We start from the raw sequence: 17524 nt of genomic DNA, 5'->3' as shown, positions 1-17524 counted from the left end.
TGTGATTTAATTCTTCAGTATCTCTGTTGAGTTTTTTTCTGGTAGTTCTATCTTTTCTTGAGAGGGGTGTATTGAGGTCTCCCAGCACTATAGTAGTGTTCCACGACCCCTTTTAAACCCAGCCTGGACTTCTGGCAGTTCTCTGTTGATGTGCTGTTCCAGTCGTTTTTTTATAATCTTTAGTAGAATCTTGCTTGCATGTGATATCAATGAGATTGTTCAATAATTTCCACACTCTGTTGGATCAGCTTTCTTTGGAATGGGAACAAATATAGATCTCTTCCAGTCAGTTGGCCAGGTAGTTGTCCTCCAGATTTCATGGCACAACTTCATGAGCACATCTAGGGCAGTGTCTGTTTGTTGAAATATGTCAATCAGTATTTCATCAATTCCTGGGTCCTTGCTTTTTGTCAATTCAGAACAACTTGAACTTCTTCCTTCATCACCAAAGGCTCTTGCTCACAAGTTATTTCATTACATTCTTCTGTGTCAGCCAATTCCTTTTAGTACAATGACTTTGTATACTCTTTCCATCTTCTTTTAATGCTTCCCTCACTATTTAATATTCCGTCCAAAGCATGCTTGCCGAAACTGAGGAGGACCTGAAGCACTTGCTGCAGAAGGTCAAGGACTAGACTTCAATATAGATTGAAGCACAACATCAGAAAACAGATTCTCACCACTGGGCTGATTGGCAGCATCATGATATAGATGATGAAGAGATTGAGATTGTTGACAACTTCAGTTTGCTTTGCTCTACAATCAACACTCTTGGTACCAGCAGCCAGGAAATTAAAAGACAAATTGCATTGGGAAAATCTGTTAGAGACCTTTCCAAAGTATTGAAGAAGAACGATGTCCCTCTGGAGATGAAGGTGCGCCTGATTCAGGTCATGGTCTTTGCAATTTCTTGCTATGCATCAGAGAGCTGAACAATTATTAGGGATGATAGAAAGAGAGTTGATGCGTTTGTGCTGTGTTGCTGGAGAAAAGTATTAGATATACCATGGACTTCTTTCTAGGAGAACAAACAAGTTTTTCCTGAAGTTTTTCCAGGCTTCTCCTTGGAGGCAAGGCTTCTGAAGCTTCATCATGTTGCAAGGTGGGATCAGTCCTTGGAGGGGGATGGATAACATGCTTGGGAGGGTGGAGGGGCTGCACAGGAGAGGAAGACCCTTGATGAGATGGATTGATTCAGTCAATACAGTAATGGGGATAGGTGGGGATAGAGCAGGGTTTAGGGCTGTTGTACATAGGGTCGCTATGAGTCACAGGCAACCCGACAGCACAAAACAACATTTTAAATGGTATTGTTTACTTGGTTTCCTTCTACTTTTCACTGTAGAGGAATCCCACTGATCTTTGGATGTTGATCTTATATCCTGCCTGTCTACTAACTTTTTCTACTAGTGTTAATAGTTTGTTTTTGTTGTTGTGTCCTTTGGGTTTTCTGTGTACACTATCATATCATCTGCATATAGTGACAGTTTAACCATCCTTTTTGCCAATTCTGATGCCTTTTATTTCCTCCTCTTGTCATTTTGACCTAGCAAGACCATACAATATTGAATAGAAGTGGTGAAAGTGTGCATCCATCCTTGGTCCCCGTTCACAAGGAAAATGCTTTTGCTCTTTCTCCAATGAGAATGTTATTGGCTCATGGTTTTGCATATATATGTTTCACTATGTCAAGGAAATTTCTTTCTATTCTGATTTTGCTGAGGGTCTTTATCACGAAGGGGCATTGGCTTTTGTCAAATGCCTTTTCTGCATCAATTGCTAGAATCATATAGTTCTTATTATTTGTTTTGTTAATATAGTGAATTATGTTGCTTGTTTTTCTTGTGTTCAACCATCCTTGCATACTTGTTATGAATCCCACTTGGTCATGATGAATTATATTTTTATGTGCTTTTGGATTCTGTTGGTTAGGATTTTGCCAAGGACTTTTCCATCTATATTCATGAGAGAGATTGGTATGTAGTTTTCTTTCTTGGTAATATCTTTTCCTGATTTTGGTATTAGGGTTATGCTTGCTTCATAGAATGACTCTGGGAGTATTCCTTCTTTTAAAATTTCTTGAAATAATTTAAGTAGAATTGGTGATAGACCTTCTCTGAATATTTGGTAGAATCCAGCTGTGAAGCCATGTGGTCCAGGACTTATCTTATGGAGAAATATTTTGGAAGCAGGAGTGCTATCCACTTCCTAAACAACATGCCTCTGGAAACTCTATGAACTTTGATAAATGTTGATAGTTGTAGAAGGACTTCAGGCCTTTTGTTCATAGGGTTGCTATGAGTCGTGCTCAACTCAAAGGCAATCAGCAACAACAATAGCGAGTAAAACTGGTGATAGACCTTCTCTGAATGTTTGGTAGAATTCAGCCTTTCTTATGGGGAAATCTTTTTGTGACCCATTCAATTTCTTCTTTTGTGATGAGTCTCTATTCAAGTGTTCATATCTGTCCTTGCCAATCTGGGCAGGACATGAGTTTCAATGAATTTGCCATTTCCTGTAGGTTTTTACTTATCACAGTATAACTTTTCCTAGTATTTCAATATTATCAATTTATTTTCATATGGCTCCTTTGTGAGGTTACTTCTAAAATTTCTTAATTGATTTATCTATATTTTCTCTCTCTTTTTTTTTTTGCTTTTGTTAAGTTTGTCAGTAGTTTGTCAATTTAATTGACCTTTTTGAAAAACCAGCTCCTGATTTTATTGATGGTTTCATTTTCCCTCCGTTTTCTTTCTCATCGATTTCAGCTCTTGTCCTTATAATTTCTTTTCTTCTAGATGCTGTGGGATTAGATTGTTGTTCTTTTCTAGTTGATGAAGGTATTGAATAATATTATTGATTTTTCTTCTTTCTTCCTTTTTTATATATGTGTGCCTATTGCTATGAACTGCCCTTTGAGGACTGCCTTAGCTACATCCCTGGGCTTTTGGTATGTTGTATTATCATTTTAATTTGTTTCAAGGAACTTTTTAAAATTTTCATTCTTTATTTCTTTTGTAACCCAATCATGTTCTTGCAGAGAGTTATTTAGTTTCCACGAGTGGTTTTGTAATTTTTACCTTCCTGTGGTTAATTTCTAGTTTTATGGTATTGTGGTCTGAGAAGATACTTTGTATTAGTTCAGTGTTTTTTAATTTGTTGAGGCTTACTTTGTGTCCTAATATGTGATCAATTTGGACAACGTACCATGTGCACTTGAGAAGAAAGTGATTTGATATTTAGTTGGGGGCAGTATCCTGAATACATCCACAAGGTCAAGTTTCCTGATTGTATAGTTTAGATCTTCCGCATCTTTTGTTGAGTTTCTTTTGAGTGATACATCCTTTGGTGATAGTGTTATGTTGAAGTCTCTTATCACTATTGTGTCTCTTTCTTCAATTCTGTTAACCGTTGTTTTATGTATTTTTCAGGTCTATCATTTGGTGCATAAATGTTGCCTAAGGTTATGTCTTCTTAATCTATTGTGCCTTTAATCAGTATGTAATGCCCTCCATTATCTTTTATCAGAGATTAGTTTTGCCAAGTCTGCATTTTTTTCATTATATGATATATATTTATTATATATAACTACATGTTTAAGGAAATACATATTATACGCTTTTAAAAATGTATTGTTGTTATTTGGTGCCATTGAGTTTGTTCCAACACATAACAAGCCAAGTATAACAGAACAAAACCCTGCCTGTTCCTTTACCATCCTCACTTGCTTTGCTATTTGAGTCAATTATTGCCGCCACAGTGTAAATTCATTTTGTTGAATGTTTTCCTCTTTCTCACTGACCTTCTACCAAGCATGATAACCTTTTTTTAGGGAACATCCGCTACTAGTAACATGTCCAAAGCAAATTTTGCTATCTTCACTTCCTTCCCCCCCCCCCACATCTGCTTTTTTTAAGGTTGCCCTTTGCTTGGTATAGATTTTTCTAGTCTTTGATTTTGAGTTTGTCTATTGATGGGCTTTGTTCTTTTTCTTTGTTTTATTGATGTGGAATATTGCACTGATTATTTTTCTTCTCTTCAATAAGCTTTTCATACCTTAAATGGAACCTATTTGATTATGATGGTTTTCTTTTTTTTTAAATAAGTTTTGGATTCTCTTGTCTAGGATTTTGTTGAGAATACTAAATTCACAGGGATACTAGTCAATAATTTTATTTTCAGGAAGCAGGAGAAAAATTTAATAAATTGATAACTTCTAAAAGATAAGGGAAGTCATTATATTTATAAATAAGAATAAAAGCTTCAAGCCAATTTTCACTAAGTCAATTTTGACTCATCACATCCCCCTTTTTTAAATTTTCTACTAGTTTATTGTACATAGGGTTTTCAGGAGTTGACAGCATACCAATTGATTTATTTCAACAAACAGGCACTGCCCTGTATGTGCTCACTAAGTTGTGCCAAGAAGTCTGGAGGACATGCCAGCTGGCCAACTGACTGGAAAAGATCGATATTTATTCCCATTCCAAAGAAAGGTGACCCAACAGAGTGTGGAAATTATTGAACAATATCATTAATATCACATGCAAGCAAGATTCTGCTGAAAATTATCCAAAAATGTTTGGAACAATATGTCAACAGAGAACTGCCAAATGTGCAGGCTGGATTTAGAAGAGGTCGTGGGATATTACAAGATGGATCTTGGCAGAAAGCAGAGAATACCAGAAGAATGTCTATCTCTGCTTCATTGACTATGTAAAGGCTTTTGACTGTGTGGATCACAACTAGCTATGACTGACTCTGAGAAGAATGGAAATCCAAAAACATTTGATTGTGCTAATGAGAAACCTATACTTGGACCAAGAGGCAGTCATCAGAACAGAGCAAGGAGACATTACATGGTTCAAAATCAAGAAGGAGGTCCGTCAGTGGATGTATTTTGTCTCCATACCTTTTCAATCTGTATTCAGAATAGATCATCTGAGATGCTGGTCTGTACGAGGAGGAATGTGGCATCAGGATTGGTGGAAGAGTCATCAGTAACCTGCATTACGTAGATGACACAACCCTGCTTGATGATACAACCCTGCTTGCTGAAACTGAGGAGGACCTGAAGCGCTTGCTGCAGAAGGTCAAGGACTGCAGCCTTCAATATGGATTGAAGCTCAACATCAAGAAAAAAAAGATTTTCACCACTGGGTCAATTGGCAGCATCAGTATGGATGGTGAAGACTTGGTAACAGCAGCCAGGAAGTCAAAACGAATTGCATTGGGAAAGTTAGCTGTGAGTGACTTCTCAAGAGTACTGAAAAGCAATGATGTCAGGCTGGAGACTAAAGTGTGCCTGATCCAGGCTATAATCTTCACAATTATGTGCTATGCATCAGAGAGTTGGACAGTGAGTAGGGATCATAGAAAGAGAATTGATGCCTTTGAGCTGTGGTGCTGGAGAAGAGTGTTGAATATACCATGAACTGCTAGGAGAATAAACAGGTTTGTCCTTGAGAGGGTGAAGCCAGAATGCTCCTTGGAATCAAGGATTCTGAAGCTTCATCTAATATACTTTGGCCATGTTGCAAGGAGGGACTGGTCCTTGGAAAGGGACATCATGTTTGGGAGAGTGGAAGGACAGCGCAGGAGAGGAAGACCCTCATGACATGGATCGATTCTGTGACTGGAGTGGTGGGAATGAGTGAGTTTGAGATGGTGAGGTTGGCAAAGGATAGAACGGCACTTAGGGCTCTTGTACATAGGGTCGCTATGAGTTGCAAGCAACTCAATGGCACATAACAACAACAACTACAACAAACAATTAGTTTATTTACAAGCTTCAAATATTGTTTTCAAACAAACAAACAAAAAAAAAACAAAAACAAATATTGTTTTCAAGAACAAATTCTATCAATTTCCCTCATCCCCTCACCCAACAAATTGTACAACCCATGATTAAATCCCCCCTCCCCCTACGCATCCTCATCCCTCTGCTTCCAACCTCTCCCACCCTCTTGGATCCTTATACTCATTCTACAATAATGGTTTTATACAATATTTATCCTGTGGGACTGAGTTAGTTCACTCAGCATAATGCTCTCCAGTTCTTCCCAAGTTAGGTAATAATTTACAAAGTCATTGCTCCTGCATCATCATAACCCTTTAAGACAGAGTAGAATTGTTCCATGGGTCTTCCAAGACTATAAATACTTATGGAATCACACTACCACATCTTTTTCTCACACAGCAGCTAATGGGTTTGAACTACTGATATTTAAGTTATCAGCCAAGAACTTTACCCACGGTACCATCAGAGATCCTTATAAATAAGAGTCAGAGTTTCTAAATTTTTTTCAGTAAGTAAGAATAACTTTAGGGCAAACTCCTCAAAGCAGGAGTGGTATCCACTTCCAAAATAGTTTTCTTCCAGAAACCCTATGAACCTGGAGAAAGGATGAAAGTTATACAAATGTTCAGGTCTTTGGTTCATAGGGTCACTATGAGTCGCCTATGACTCGACGGCACTTAACAGCAACAACAACAGGACAAACATGATCATATAAAAGAATTCAGTGTACAGATTAAAAGGTAAAGCTGAGCTAGCCTCCCCCAAACACCAAAAGAACAAAGGGATGACATATAAGAGACAACAATGGCTCAGTTCAGGTGGACTAACATGCATGTGGTGTGGATAGTAATTGTTAGATGGGTGGAAGATGAAAACAAAGTAACTCAAGAAAATTTCCTAGAACTAAAGGACATGAAATTCTGTATTGAAAACCTCACAAATTTTTTCAATAACAGATTAAAATTCCATTACCAAGGAAATAGGGCGCTCTGGTAGCCCAGTGGTAAGAAGTTGCACTATCAACCCTAAGGCAATTGATTCAAATCCACCTGTTACTGTGTGAGAGAAAGGTAAACAATCTCATTTCTGTGAGAATTATGGCCCCCAAAATCTACTGGAGGATCAGCTATGAGTCAGTTCCAACTTGATGGCAGATAACAACAACTCCCAAGGAAATGCCAACCTGTTAATAGATCCATCATGTTATTATTTACGACTATGGAAATAAACAAAAAAAAATACTATCTAAAATGATTGAAAGTGGTTGCCTCTGAAGAATATGAATCAACAGTGAGTGCATGGTGATATAAAGAAGTTCAAGCTGCTCTGAAGGAAAATAAGGCCCCAGGAAACAATGGAATATCAGTTGACAAATTTCAACAAATAGATGCAGTCCTGGTTATACTCACCAGGTTGTGCTAAGAAATCTGGAGGAGAGCTAACTGACTAGTGAATGGAAGAGATTCATATTTATTCCCATTCCCCAAAAAGTGATCCAACAGAGTGTGGAAATTATCAAACAATATCACTAATATCACATGCAAGCAAAGTCTTACTGGTGATTATATATATAGTGACTAGACTAGTAAATCAACAGAGAACTATCAGAAATAAAAGCTAAGTTTAAAGAGGCCATGGCACTAGAGACATCACTGCCAATTTGAGATGAATCTTGCCTGAAGCAGAGAGTACCAGAAGGAAGTCTATTTATGTTTTATCAACCATGCAAAGGCATTTGACTATGTGGATCACAACAAAATGTGGCTAACGTTGAGAAGAATGGGAATTCCAGAACACTTGATTCTGCTCATGCAAAACCTATACCTAGACCAGAAGGCTGTCATATGAACTGAGCAATGGAGCATTGCATGACTCAAAATAAAAAAAAAATAAAATAAAAAAAAGAGGAGTGCATCAGGGATATATTTTCTCCATACCTTTTTAAAAATACTTTTAATTGATATTTTAATGAAAGTTTATGAAGAACTTGGATTTCCATTCATTCATTGTTGCACATTTTCATCCCCACTGCCCCCCCAGTTCACTTTTCTCTTTGAAAACAAATTCTTTCAATTCTTTCATTGTTGCATAATTTCCTTCACACCCCATCCCGCCTCCTCCTCCACTTTGCTATGCAGCTCTTATTCTGGACTGTTGTTGTGCAAATAATACCTAATCATATATTCCTTTTACACAGTTATTTCCTCTGTCTGTTTCAATGCAGTGTAAATTATTTATCCCCTCTTTTAAAAAATATGGAATGCTTCATGAAGTTGTGTGTCATCCTTGCGCAGGGGCCATGCTAATCTTCTCTAGATTGTTCCAATTTTAGTATATGTGCTGACAAAGTGAGCACTCTCCATACCTTTTCCATCTATTTGTGGAACAGTTCATTTGGGAGGCTGGACCTTATGAAGAAGAAGGTGACACCAGGATTGGAGGAAGACTCATCAACAATCTGTGTTATGCAGATGACACAACCTTGCTTGCCAAAACTGAGGAGGACTTGAACCCTTTGCTGTAGAAGGTTAAAGACTGTAATCCTCAATATGGATTTCATGTCACCATTAATGAAAACAACAATTCTCACCACTGGGCTAGTTGGAAGCATCATAATAAATGGGAGAAAATTGAAATAGTTAACAATTTCATCTTGCTCAGCTCCACAATCAACGGTCTTGGAACCATCAGTCAGGAAATCAAAAGGCAAGTTGCTTTAGCAAAGTTTGCTCAGGAAGCTCTCCAGAGTGCTAAAGAGCAATGATATCAGTCTAGAAACCAAGGTGTGCCTGATCCAAGCCATGGTCTTAACAATTGCTTGATTTGCATCAGATAGTTGGACAATGACTAAGGATGACAGGAGAAGAATCGATGCCTTTGAGTTGTGGTGCTATAAAAGAGTATTAGACATAATATGGGCTGCCAAGAGAACAATCTGTCCAGGAGGGGGTAAAACCACCTTGCTCCTTGGAAGCAAGGATTTTTAAGCTCCATCTCATGTACTTTGGGCATGCTTCCAGGAGTGAGCAATCCTTGGGGAAAGACATCATACTTTGAAGGATGGGGGTTAACACAGGAGAGAAAGAGCATGGATGGGATGGATTGGCACAGTTATTGTCCTCTTCAGTTTCAATAAGCAAGCTTGTGTCATCTACATAACACGGGCTGTTGATGAGTCTTCCTCAAATCTTGATGCCATAATTCAATCCATAAGTGGTAACAGAGAAATAAAATCACATTGGAGAAGCAAGCTTCCTGTCATGAACTCTCCCAGCTTTCCATGCACTTCATATCTCTATATATGTAAATATGTATGGTCTCATTTATTTGCATGAATGATTACTGTCTACCACCTTCTTGGCAATGAGAAATAGGCTTCGTGAGAGCTGAGTCTTCCTCAATGGCTTTGATCTAGAACCTAAAGCATCCTGCACATAATAAGCACTCAGTTACATTCACCAAAATTAGTGAAAGACTGAAAGATGAGCCATTTTACTAATGACTTCAATAATTAAGTTGACTCTGGGTGTTCCCATTATTTCAGCAATGGTGAAAAAACAGCAGGATGGTGACTGTTCCACAAAATAGCTGCTTTTGTGAGCTTTCACATTCTAGGAATGAAGGTGAGGAAAACGGAATTTCCTCAACAGTGCTTTGTACATAAGCTCACAGTTTAACCTTTCTATTCTAATAGGATAACATCTAACATGAACTGTGCTTTCAGAACTTAATTTATTCAGCATCTATTTAGATGTGTTTTAAATGACTAGGGCCTCAGATTCATCTCTATGCATTAATTCTCAACTGAAAGGAAGAACTGTCAAATCCCAAAACATTTCTTGTAAAGTTAAAACAATATTGTGATTTGAAGTTTTTTTCTTTGTGAGTTTTAATAGTAAGGTGGTCATGTTACCTAATTCTGAAACTCACATGTGTTACGTATAGAGTTAGTGTACAAATATCATTGATATTGTTGGGGTAGGGTAATCAATAGTAATCATTCATTACTCTGAGTAAACCTTGGTTTACACAATGGTTATTGCTAGAAGCCAGAGGTAGCTGCAAAATCTCTATCACCCCCTCTAAGTGACCTTAAAGAAGCATATGTCCCAGAAATGTACAGTGCATAACATACAGGGATAACCTGACTTCAAGTCACAGTCTCAGGCTTGGCCTCTCTTAAACAGAAATTCAGAATCTATCTGTGTTATCACCCTAACTTTTGATAAGAGCTTATATATCTCATGCTAAAAAGGGGAGACTTGATTTCCTTGAAAATATAAAAGGAAGCTCTGGTAACTTTTAAATAATTTATTACATTATTAATCCAGTTACATTTAATTGATTCTAGCTAGGCCTATGAAATAGCAGATAAGATTCAGATATTAATTCCCCTCCACATTTATCTCAGTATATTCTTTCCATCTTCTTTTAATACTCCCTGGATCATTTAATATTCTGCCTAAAGCATCCTTGATTGTAGCAACTCAAGGTTTAAATTTGTTCTTCAGTTCCTTGAGCTTAAGAAATGCTGAGTGAATTTGGCCCTTTTGATTTTCTGACTCCAGCTCCTTGCACATTTCGTTGTACTATTTTACTTTGTCTTCCCGCATTGCCTTTTGAAATCTTCTGTTCAGCTCTTTAGTATCTTGAATTCTTCCTTTTCTGCTTTGGCTTTTCTGCACTCCAGTGCAATATTCAGGGTTTCCTCTGACATCTATTTTGGTCTTTTCTTCCATTCCTCCTCTTTGTAATGACCGTTTGCACTCTTCCTGGATGGTACTCATGATATCCTCCCACAACTCATCTGGTCTTCGCTCATTAGTGTTCAAGACCGCAAACCTGTTCCTGAGATCCTGTATTGAAAGGAATTGGCAGACACAGAAGAATTTCATGAAACAACAGGAGACTATGGTGATGAAGGAAGAAGTTCAAGCTGCTTTAAAGGAAATAGCAAAAATTAAGGCTCCAGGAATAGATGGTATACCAATTGACATATTTCAGGTAACAGATGCTGCCCTGGATGTGCTCACCAAGTTGTGCCAAGAAATCTGAAGAACAACCACTTGGCAAACTGACTGGAAGAGATCTATATTTATAGTTCCCATTCAAAAAAGGTTGACCCAAGAGAGTGTGGAAATTATAGAACAACATAATTTATTTCACATGCAAGCAAGATTCTGCTGAAGATTATCCAAAAACGACTGGAACAGCACATCAGCAGAGAACTGCCAGAAACCCAGGCTGGGTTTAGAAGGGGTTGTGGTACTAGGGATATTGTAGCTAATGTTAGATGGATCTTAGCTGAAAGCAGGGAATACCAGAGTAATGTCTACCTGTGTTCCATTGACTATGCAAAGGCATTTGACTGTGTGGATCATAACAAACTGTGGCTGACTCTGAGAAATATGGGAATCCCAGAACACTTGATCATGCTAATGCGAAACATATACTTCAGAACAGAGCAAGGAAACACTGCATGGTTCAAAATTGGGAAGGGTGTACGTCAGGGATGTATCCTATCTCCATACCTTTTCAACCTATATGCAAACAGATTATCCTGGAGGCTGGGCTCTTTGAGGAGAAGTGTGGCATCAGGATTGGTGGAAGATCCATTAACAATCTGTGTTATGCAGATGACACAGCCCTGCTTGCTAAAACTGAGAAGAACCTGAAGCCCTTGCTGCAGAGGGTCAGGACTTCAGTCTTCAATACAGATTGAGGCTCGATATCAAGAAGACAAGGATTCTCACCACTGGAACAATTGGCAGCATCAACATAGATGATGAAGAGGTTGAGATTGTTCACAGCTTTAGTTTGCTTGGCTACCACAGTCAACACTCTTGGCACCAGCAGCCAGGAAATTAAAATATGTATTGTGATGGGAAGGTCTGCTGTTAGGGACCTCTCCAAAGCACTGAAGAGCAATGGTGTCACTCTGGAGACTAAGGAGCACCTGATACAGACCATGGTCTTTGCAATAAGTTGTTATGTGTCAGAGAGTTGGACAATGACTAGGGAGGATAGAAGGAGAATTGATGCCTTTGAGTATTGAATGTACCATGGACTGCCAAGAAAACAAACAGTTACATCCTGGAGAGTGTTAAACCAGGCTGCTCCTTGGAGGCAAGGATTCTGAGGCTTTGTATGACATACTTTGGACATGTTGCAAGGAGGGACCAGTCCTTGGAGAGGGACATCATGCTTTGTAGGGTGGAGGGACAGCACAGGAGGGGAAGATCCTCTATGAGGTGGATTGATTCAGTGACTGGGGTAATTGGAATGATTGTACTGGAGACAGTGATTAGGACTGTTGTATACAGGTTTGCTATGAGTCACAAGTAACTCAATGGCACATAACAACAACAACAAAAACCACATCTATCTCAGGGAGCTCTGGTAGCCTTATGGATAAGGAGTTGTACTGCCAACCCAAAGGCAAAGAGTTTCAATCTCCCTCTCATGAAATTTATTGCTTCTGAAAACCCCTTGGACAGTCAGTTATGAGTTGGTTCTGACTCAATAGCAGTGAGTTGTCGTTACTATTGTCCACCTCTACCTGAGAAAGTCAGTGCTAAGGAGGTCCAGGCTCACACTTTTCCCATGTAGAGCATCTTCAGATTGTGCATACTAGTTTTGTGTGTATATGTGGAGGGTGGGAGAGGCCTCATGGCCTTTATTGAAACTTCCTGAAGGTAGAATCTAAGTAACTCCAGACTCATTCCATGAATGTAGAAATGTGCAGGCTTATGGAGCACACCACAGAAGTTGTGAAAGCAAGTACTGGGTAAGCACATATCATATTGTGTAGATGAGCTGGAGAGGAGGGTAAGGAGGTGAGCAGGTGAGCACATCTCATATCACATTTCCTGGTTTTTTTCCTTCAACCCCCAGGCCTTAAAAGGCATGGCTATTGACAATCATTTATTGGCCCTGCGGGAGCTAGCCCGGGAAGTGTGCAAGGAGCTGCCGGAGATGTTCACGGAGGAGACTTACCTGACAAGTAATCATTTCATCCTCTCCACCAGCCAGGTACAGGCCTCACGGTGGCCATTCTCTGTGTCTTCTTTATTTCTTCTTCTAAGGATTAGAAGAGAAGGAATGCAGAGGCAATACTTGGATTAGAGCTGCCCTACTCCACGGGCCTAGTCTTAATGTAACTAACTATACTTACAAAACCCCTGTCTTTATTTTCTTGTGCTATTATATCAGAAATACCACAAATGGGTGACTTTAAAGAACAGAGGTTTATTCTCTCTGTTCTTTAGAGAGTTCAGGAGGCTAGAAGTCCAAATTCAGGGTACAACTGTGGGAGAAGATTATCAGCTTGGGGTGAGATTCTTGCTTGCTGGTATTTTCTGTTCTTTATGATCTTCCTGTGGTATCTCTTTTTCTCATTTGTAATTCTTTGTCTAAACTGCTCTTAAAGCACAACCTACATTGATATGCCCTCATTAACATTACAAAGAAAGTCTTTTTCCTAATAGAATTCTATCCAGAGGTGTACTAGTTAGGATTCCAACATACGTTTGTTGTGAACACAGTTCAATTCTATTTCCATATAAGCTCATGTTCAAAGGTAACAGGGTTAGGACTTGAGCACATCTTTTGAGGAAGTGAAGACATGATTCAGCCCCTAATACCAATTCAGAGCCTGTTGGGAGGGGTCAGGGAAGTCTTACCCCTGTTTCTTATGAACACTAAGACCTTCAGCAAAATAACTTAAACTTGGGACACTGGTGTCACCTTCTAAATGGGAAAAGCCTGAACTCAACCCACTCAGAAGGGGAAATAAACAAGTTGCTACCAAGTGACTTCTACATCATGACTAGCTCCTGTGTTTGGAAATAGACCTGCACTCCACAGGATGTTAAATGGCTGTGATCTTTCCCAAACAGGTTGTCAGCCATTTCTTCTCAGGCATTTCTGAGCCTAATCTGAAACCTCTTGGTTACTACTTGAGTATTTAACTGTTTGTGGCACCCAGGTACTTATGTGGAAGAAAGTATCACCTTCATAATTTACTGAAACTTCCCTTCATCTGGAAAAGATTGGGCATAGACAGTCAAAGAGGCTGTTGAAGTTATGTTGAGGGTAAAAGCCCATGCTGTGATTCAGTTTTGTCATGCTGGCAGTGAGCTTGTGGACATAAATGAGGAGGTCAGGATGCAACATCAATTCTTTCGGAAACCATCCAGAGGCAAAAGGTGCTTTGGAATGGCTTTATAGCTGGCAGCTGTTGCACAGCAAATTTATCTGACAACAAAGTGACTCTATTAGCAAGACTAATGGCTTGTTCTGCTCCATTAGAACAGTCAGTGTCACTTCCAAAGGTACAAACATGCAACACTACAAACCTGTATGTTTAAAACAAACTCCTCTCAGCACCTGCCCACAAATGCAGTTTTCCTCCTAGAAACAACTAATAAATTTAATTTAGGGTGTGCTAGGTTTTTTTCAATAAGGAAAAATTAGCATTTATGGCTCCAATACCTTCAGAAACACATTTTCTTGGTTTGTGATCCTAGACTGCAAAAGTCTCAGAGCTGTGAATTCAATGCATATGAGGCACATAACTAAAGCTTCAGTTAATGGCAACCTTCAGACTCTCCAGTGCTGGGTAATTGTGCGTAGCCAAGCTGTGGGGGGAAATCAGACCAGCCAGGCATCCTGACAGTAATTAAGGATCTGAAGTAAAGCGATTGAGAAGAGTGGCCAGATTTCTTCTAATTCTTAGAAGACTCCCTCTGGGAAGTCATTTAACTGTCAGATGCCACCAGTGGGTCATTTTGTAGCTTACTCTGACTGCCTCCAGGTCTCAAATGGCCCCCAGGTAAAGGAGACATTGAGCCCAGACCCTGTGCCTGTGCACACTGGGAACAGCTGGCCCCAGAAAGGGTGCAAATCCCCGTGGGGTGGGCTTTCCAGTGAGGTGGGCTTCCAGTAGAGTGAGTGGGCTTCTAGTAGGGGAGAGGGTTTGCAGTGGGAAGAGTGGCATTCCAGTAGCGCAGTGGATTTGCAGTGAGGGAGTAAGCTTCCAGTAGGGAAGAAGGCTTGTAGTGGGGGAGTGGGCTCTCAGTAGAAGAGAGGGCTTCCAGTGGGAGGAGTGAACTTCCACTGGGGGAATAGGTTTCCAGTGTGAGGAGTGGGCTTCCAGTGAGAGTAGTGGGCTTCCAGCAGAGGAGTGGGTTTCTAGTTGTGGAGGGGGCTTCCAGTAGTGGAGAGGGGTTGGAGTGGGGGAGCGAGCTTCCAGTGGGGAAGAGGGCTTCCTGTGGGGGAGTAGATTTCCAGTGGGGAGAGTGAACTTATATTGGGGGGGGGCTTGTAAAGAGGAAAGTGGACTTCCAGTGGGGTAGTGGGTTTCCAGGGGAAGAGTGAGTTTGTCGCTCCTTTTCCTCTGATCTCATGTGAATGACCCTCTAAAACACAAGTCAGATAACTTCTTTTCTTCATGACCATGGCTGTGTCCATAGATGCTCTGTCTGAGCACCCTTATTGCTCGACATTCTAGCTAGCTTTCAAGTTGCATTTCACAATAATAACTTATGACCTGCTTTCTCCAGGTACCCACAACCATGGAGATGTTTTGCTGCTATGGTCCTGTGGTCCCTGATGGGTATGGTGCCTGCTACAACCCACAGCCAGAGAATATCCTCTTTTGCATCTCCAGCTTTCATAACAGCAAAGAGACCTCTTCTACCAAGTTTGCCAAAGCGGTGGAAGAAAGCCTCCTTGAAATGAGAGACCTCTGCCTCCTGCCTCTTTCTGCCATGGACGAGGCCCTGGCAACCAAAGGAATGGCAGTGAGGCCTAGCTTTTGACATCTACTCAGTTCATTTCTCTCACACTCCACACCATACATTCTGCAGCTGTTAGACCCTTCCAAACTTCTCATACCCCACATGCCAGCTTTCTGTATCCCATCAGTCCTCACGCTCAAGTCATAGACTGCATGAAGTCATCATCAAAGCTTGAGGTTTGGAGAAAAAATGTGCATTTTATGCATGGACATTGTCATGCCTTGTGAATGCACCCTCAGGCCTGGGCCCTGAGAAGTAAGATCAGTTTGACTACAATTGGCCAGGTAGAAGTAGGGCTTGTTCATCCTCTGTCAAAATCTAAAGCTGTTCCTCCTGATACCACAGGATCAAGAGAAGTGGGGTGATGTTTTTATACAACAAAAGAATGAATAACCCATTTTAAATGCATATATTAAATAAATCTGATCTTAACATTAAAGATGACCTCCACTTGTGAAGAAAATGAAGAGGACTTGAAGCTCTTTCTGCAGAATATCAAAGACTACAACCTTCAATATAAATTATATCTCAATATCAAGAAAACAAAAGTCCTCATTAACTAAGCCAATAGTCAACACCATGATAGATAGAGAAAAGATTTAACTTGTCAGTTTCATTTTACTTCAATCCACAGCCAATATCCACAGTGGCAGAAGAATCAAAAGACATGTTGCAATGGGAAAATCTGTTAAGAACCTCTCCAAAGTGCTAAAGAGCCAGGATGTTAGTTTAAAGACTAAGGGTACACCTGATCCAGGCCATGGATTTTTTCAGTTGCTTTCTATGCATCTGAAAGTAGAAGGATGACAGGATGACAGAAGAAGAGATGCCTTTGAGTTGTGCTTTTGGAGAAGAGAACTGACTAGTCCATGGTCTGACAAAGGAACAAACAAGCTTGTCTTTGAGGAAGTGCATCCAGGGTGTGCCTTAGAGCAAGTATGGTGAAACTTTATCTCACATATTTTGGAAAGACATCAAGCTTGGAAAGGTGGAGAGTAAGAGAAAAAGAAAAAGACCCTCAACAAGATGGATTGACACAATGATTATAGCAATGGGCTTGAGCATCTCAGAGATCATGAAGGTGGTGCAAGACCTGTCATTCATAGGGTCACTATGAGTTACAACTCACATGAGTTACAACTACAGTTGACTTGATAGTACCTAACAGCAATAACAACTACCTCTGGTGCAATAGTTTAAATGCTAATAACTAGCAAGTTGGCAGTTTTAAACTACTAGCCTCCGGCCTTGAAAACCCTAGTGGGTGATTCTAACCTGTCCTAAGGGTGCTGTGGGTCAGCATAGACTTAGCAGTGGGTTGGTTAGGGTTGGGCTTGTCCTATAAGCAACCCTCTACATACACACACATGTCAAACCCAAGTTAATTTAAAGCCCTGGGCCCAGGAATGTTCTTCTCTTTTCCCTTTAAAGGCTGCCTTCAGCTAAGGTCAGAAACTCTGATTAGGCCCCTCTGGAAGGGGAGAAATAGTAATTTGTCACTGAAGGCCATTGTGCACCCTGTTTTCCTGGTGGCCTGAGTGACAGCTAAGGGTCTGGGGAGAGAAGCCAACCTAGCCTCAGCAGGAGGTACCTGATAAAGACAGGAGCAAGAGCTTCTAAAGGCCCAGCTGCTGAGCATTTCCAAGTTGTTTCCTCCTCTGCTTCTCACAAAGTTGCCCATTGGTTATCTGGGTAGTTTTTTTCTTCCCTATGGGGGAGCAAGAGAATTGTTTCTGATTTTTTTAAGAAAGCAACTCTGATATTAATTTTCAGAAAATAACCTCAGTTGGTGTCCCAAAATATTCACTTGGCAGATATTGTTCTGGGGTGCAGATTAGAAGTGAGGAGGAGGGGCATAAGGCAGTGCTCTTGGGGAGCCTAGGGTTAAGAATGTTGGGAGAGGGAATATTCATACACAGAGCCA

General features: G+C 40.1%; 1 protein-coding gene across 1 annotated transcript in view; it reads left to right on the top strand.

The window, feature by feature from the left end:
* CHAT (choline O-acetyltransferase) overlaps positions 1-17046 on the top strand; it is a 110498-nt gene extending 93452 nt beyond the window's left edge. Inside the window, exons 13-15 of the mRNA XM_006897728.1 lie at positions 12695-12832; positions 15364-15603; positions 17032-17046. Coding sequence (XP_006897790.1) covers positions 12695-12832; positions 15364-15603; positions 17032-17046 — 393 coding nt within the window. The remainder of the gene's footprint in view (positions 1-12694; positions 12833-15363; positions 15604-17031) is intronic.
* Positions 17047-17524: the final 478 nt, after the last annotated feature.

This window comes from Elephantulus edwardii, unplaced genomic scaffold (assembly GCF_000299155.1).
Source record: "Elephantulus edwardii isolate Elephantulus edwardi_28Jun2011 unplaced genomic scaffold, EleEdw1.0 scaffold00213, whole genome shotgun sequence".
Lineage (NCBI taxonomy): Eukaryota > Metazoa > Chordata > Mammalia > Macroscelidea > Macroscelididae > Elephantulus > Elephantulus edwardii.
This window is presented reverse-complemented; position numbering and strand designations above follow the sequence as displayed.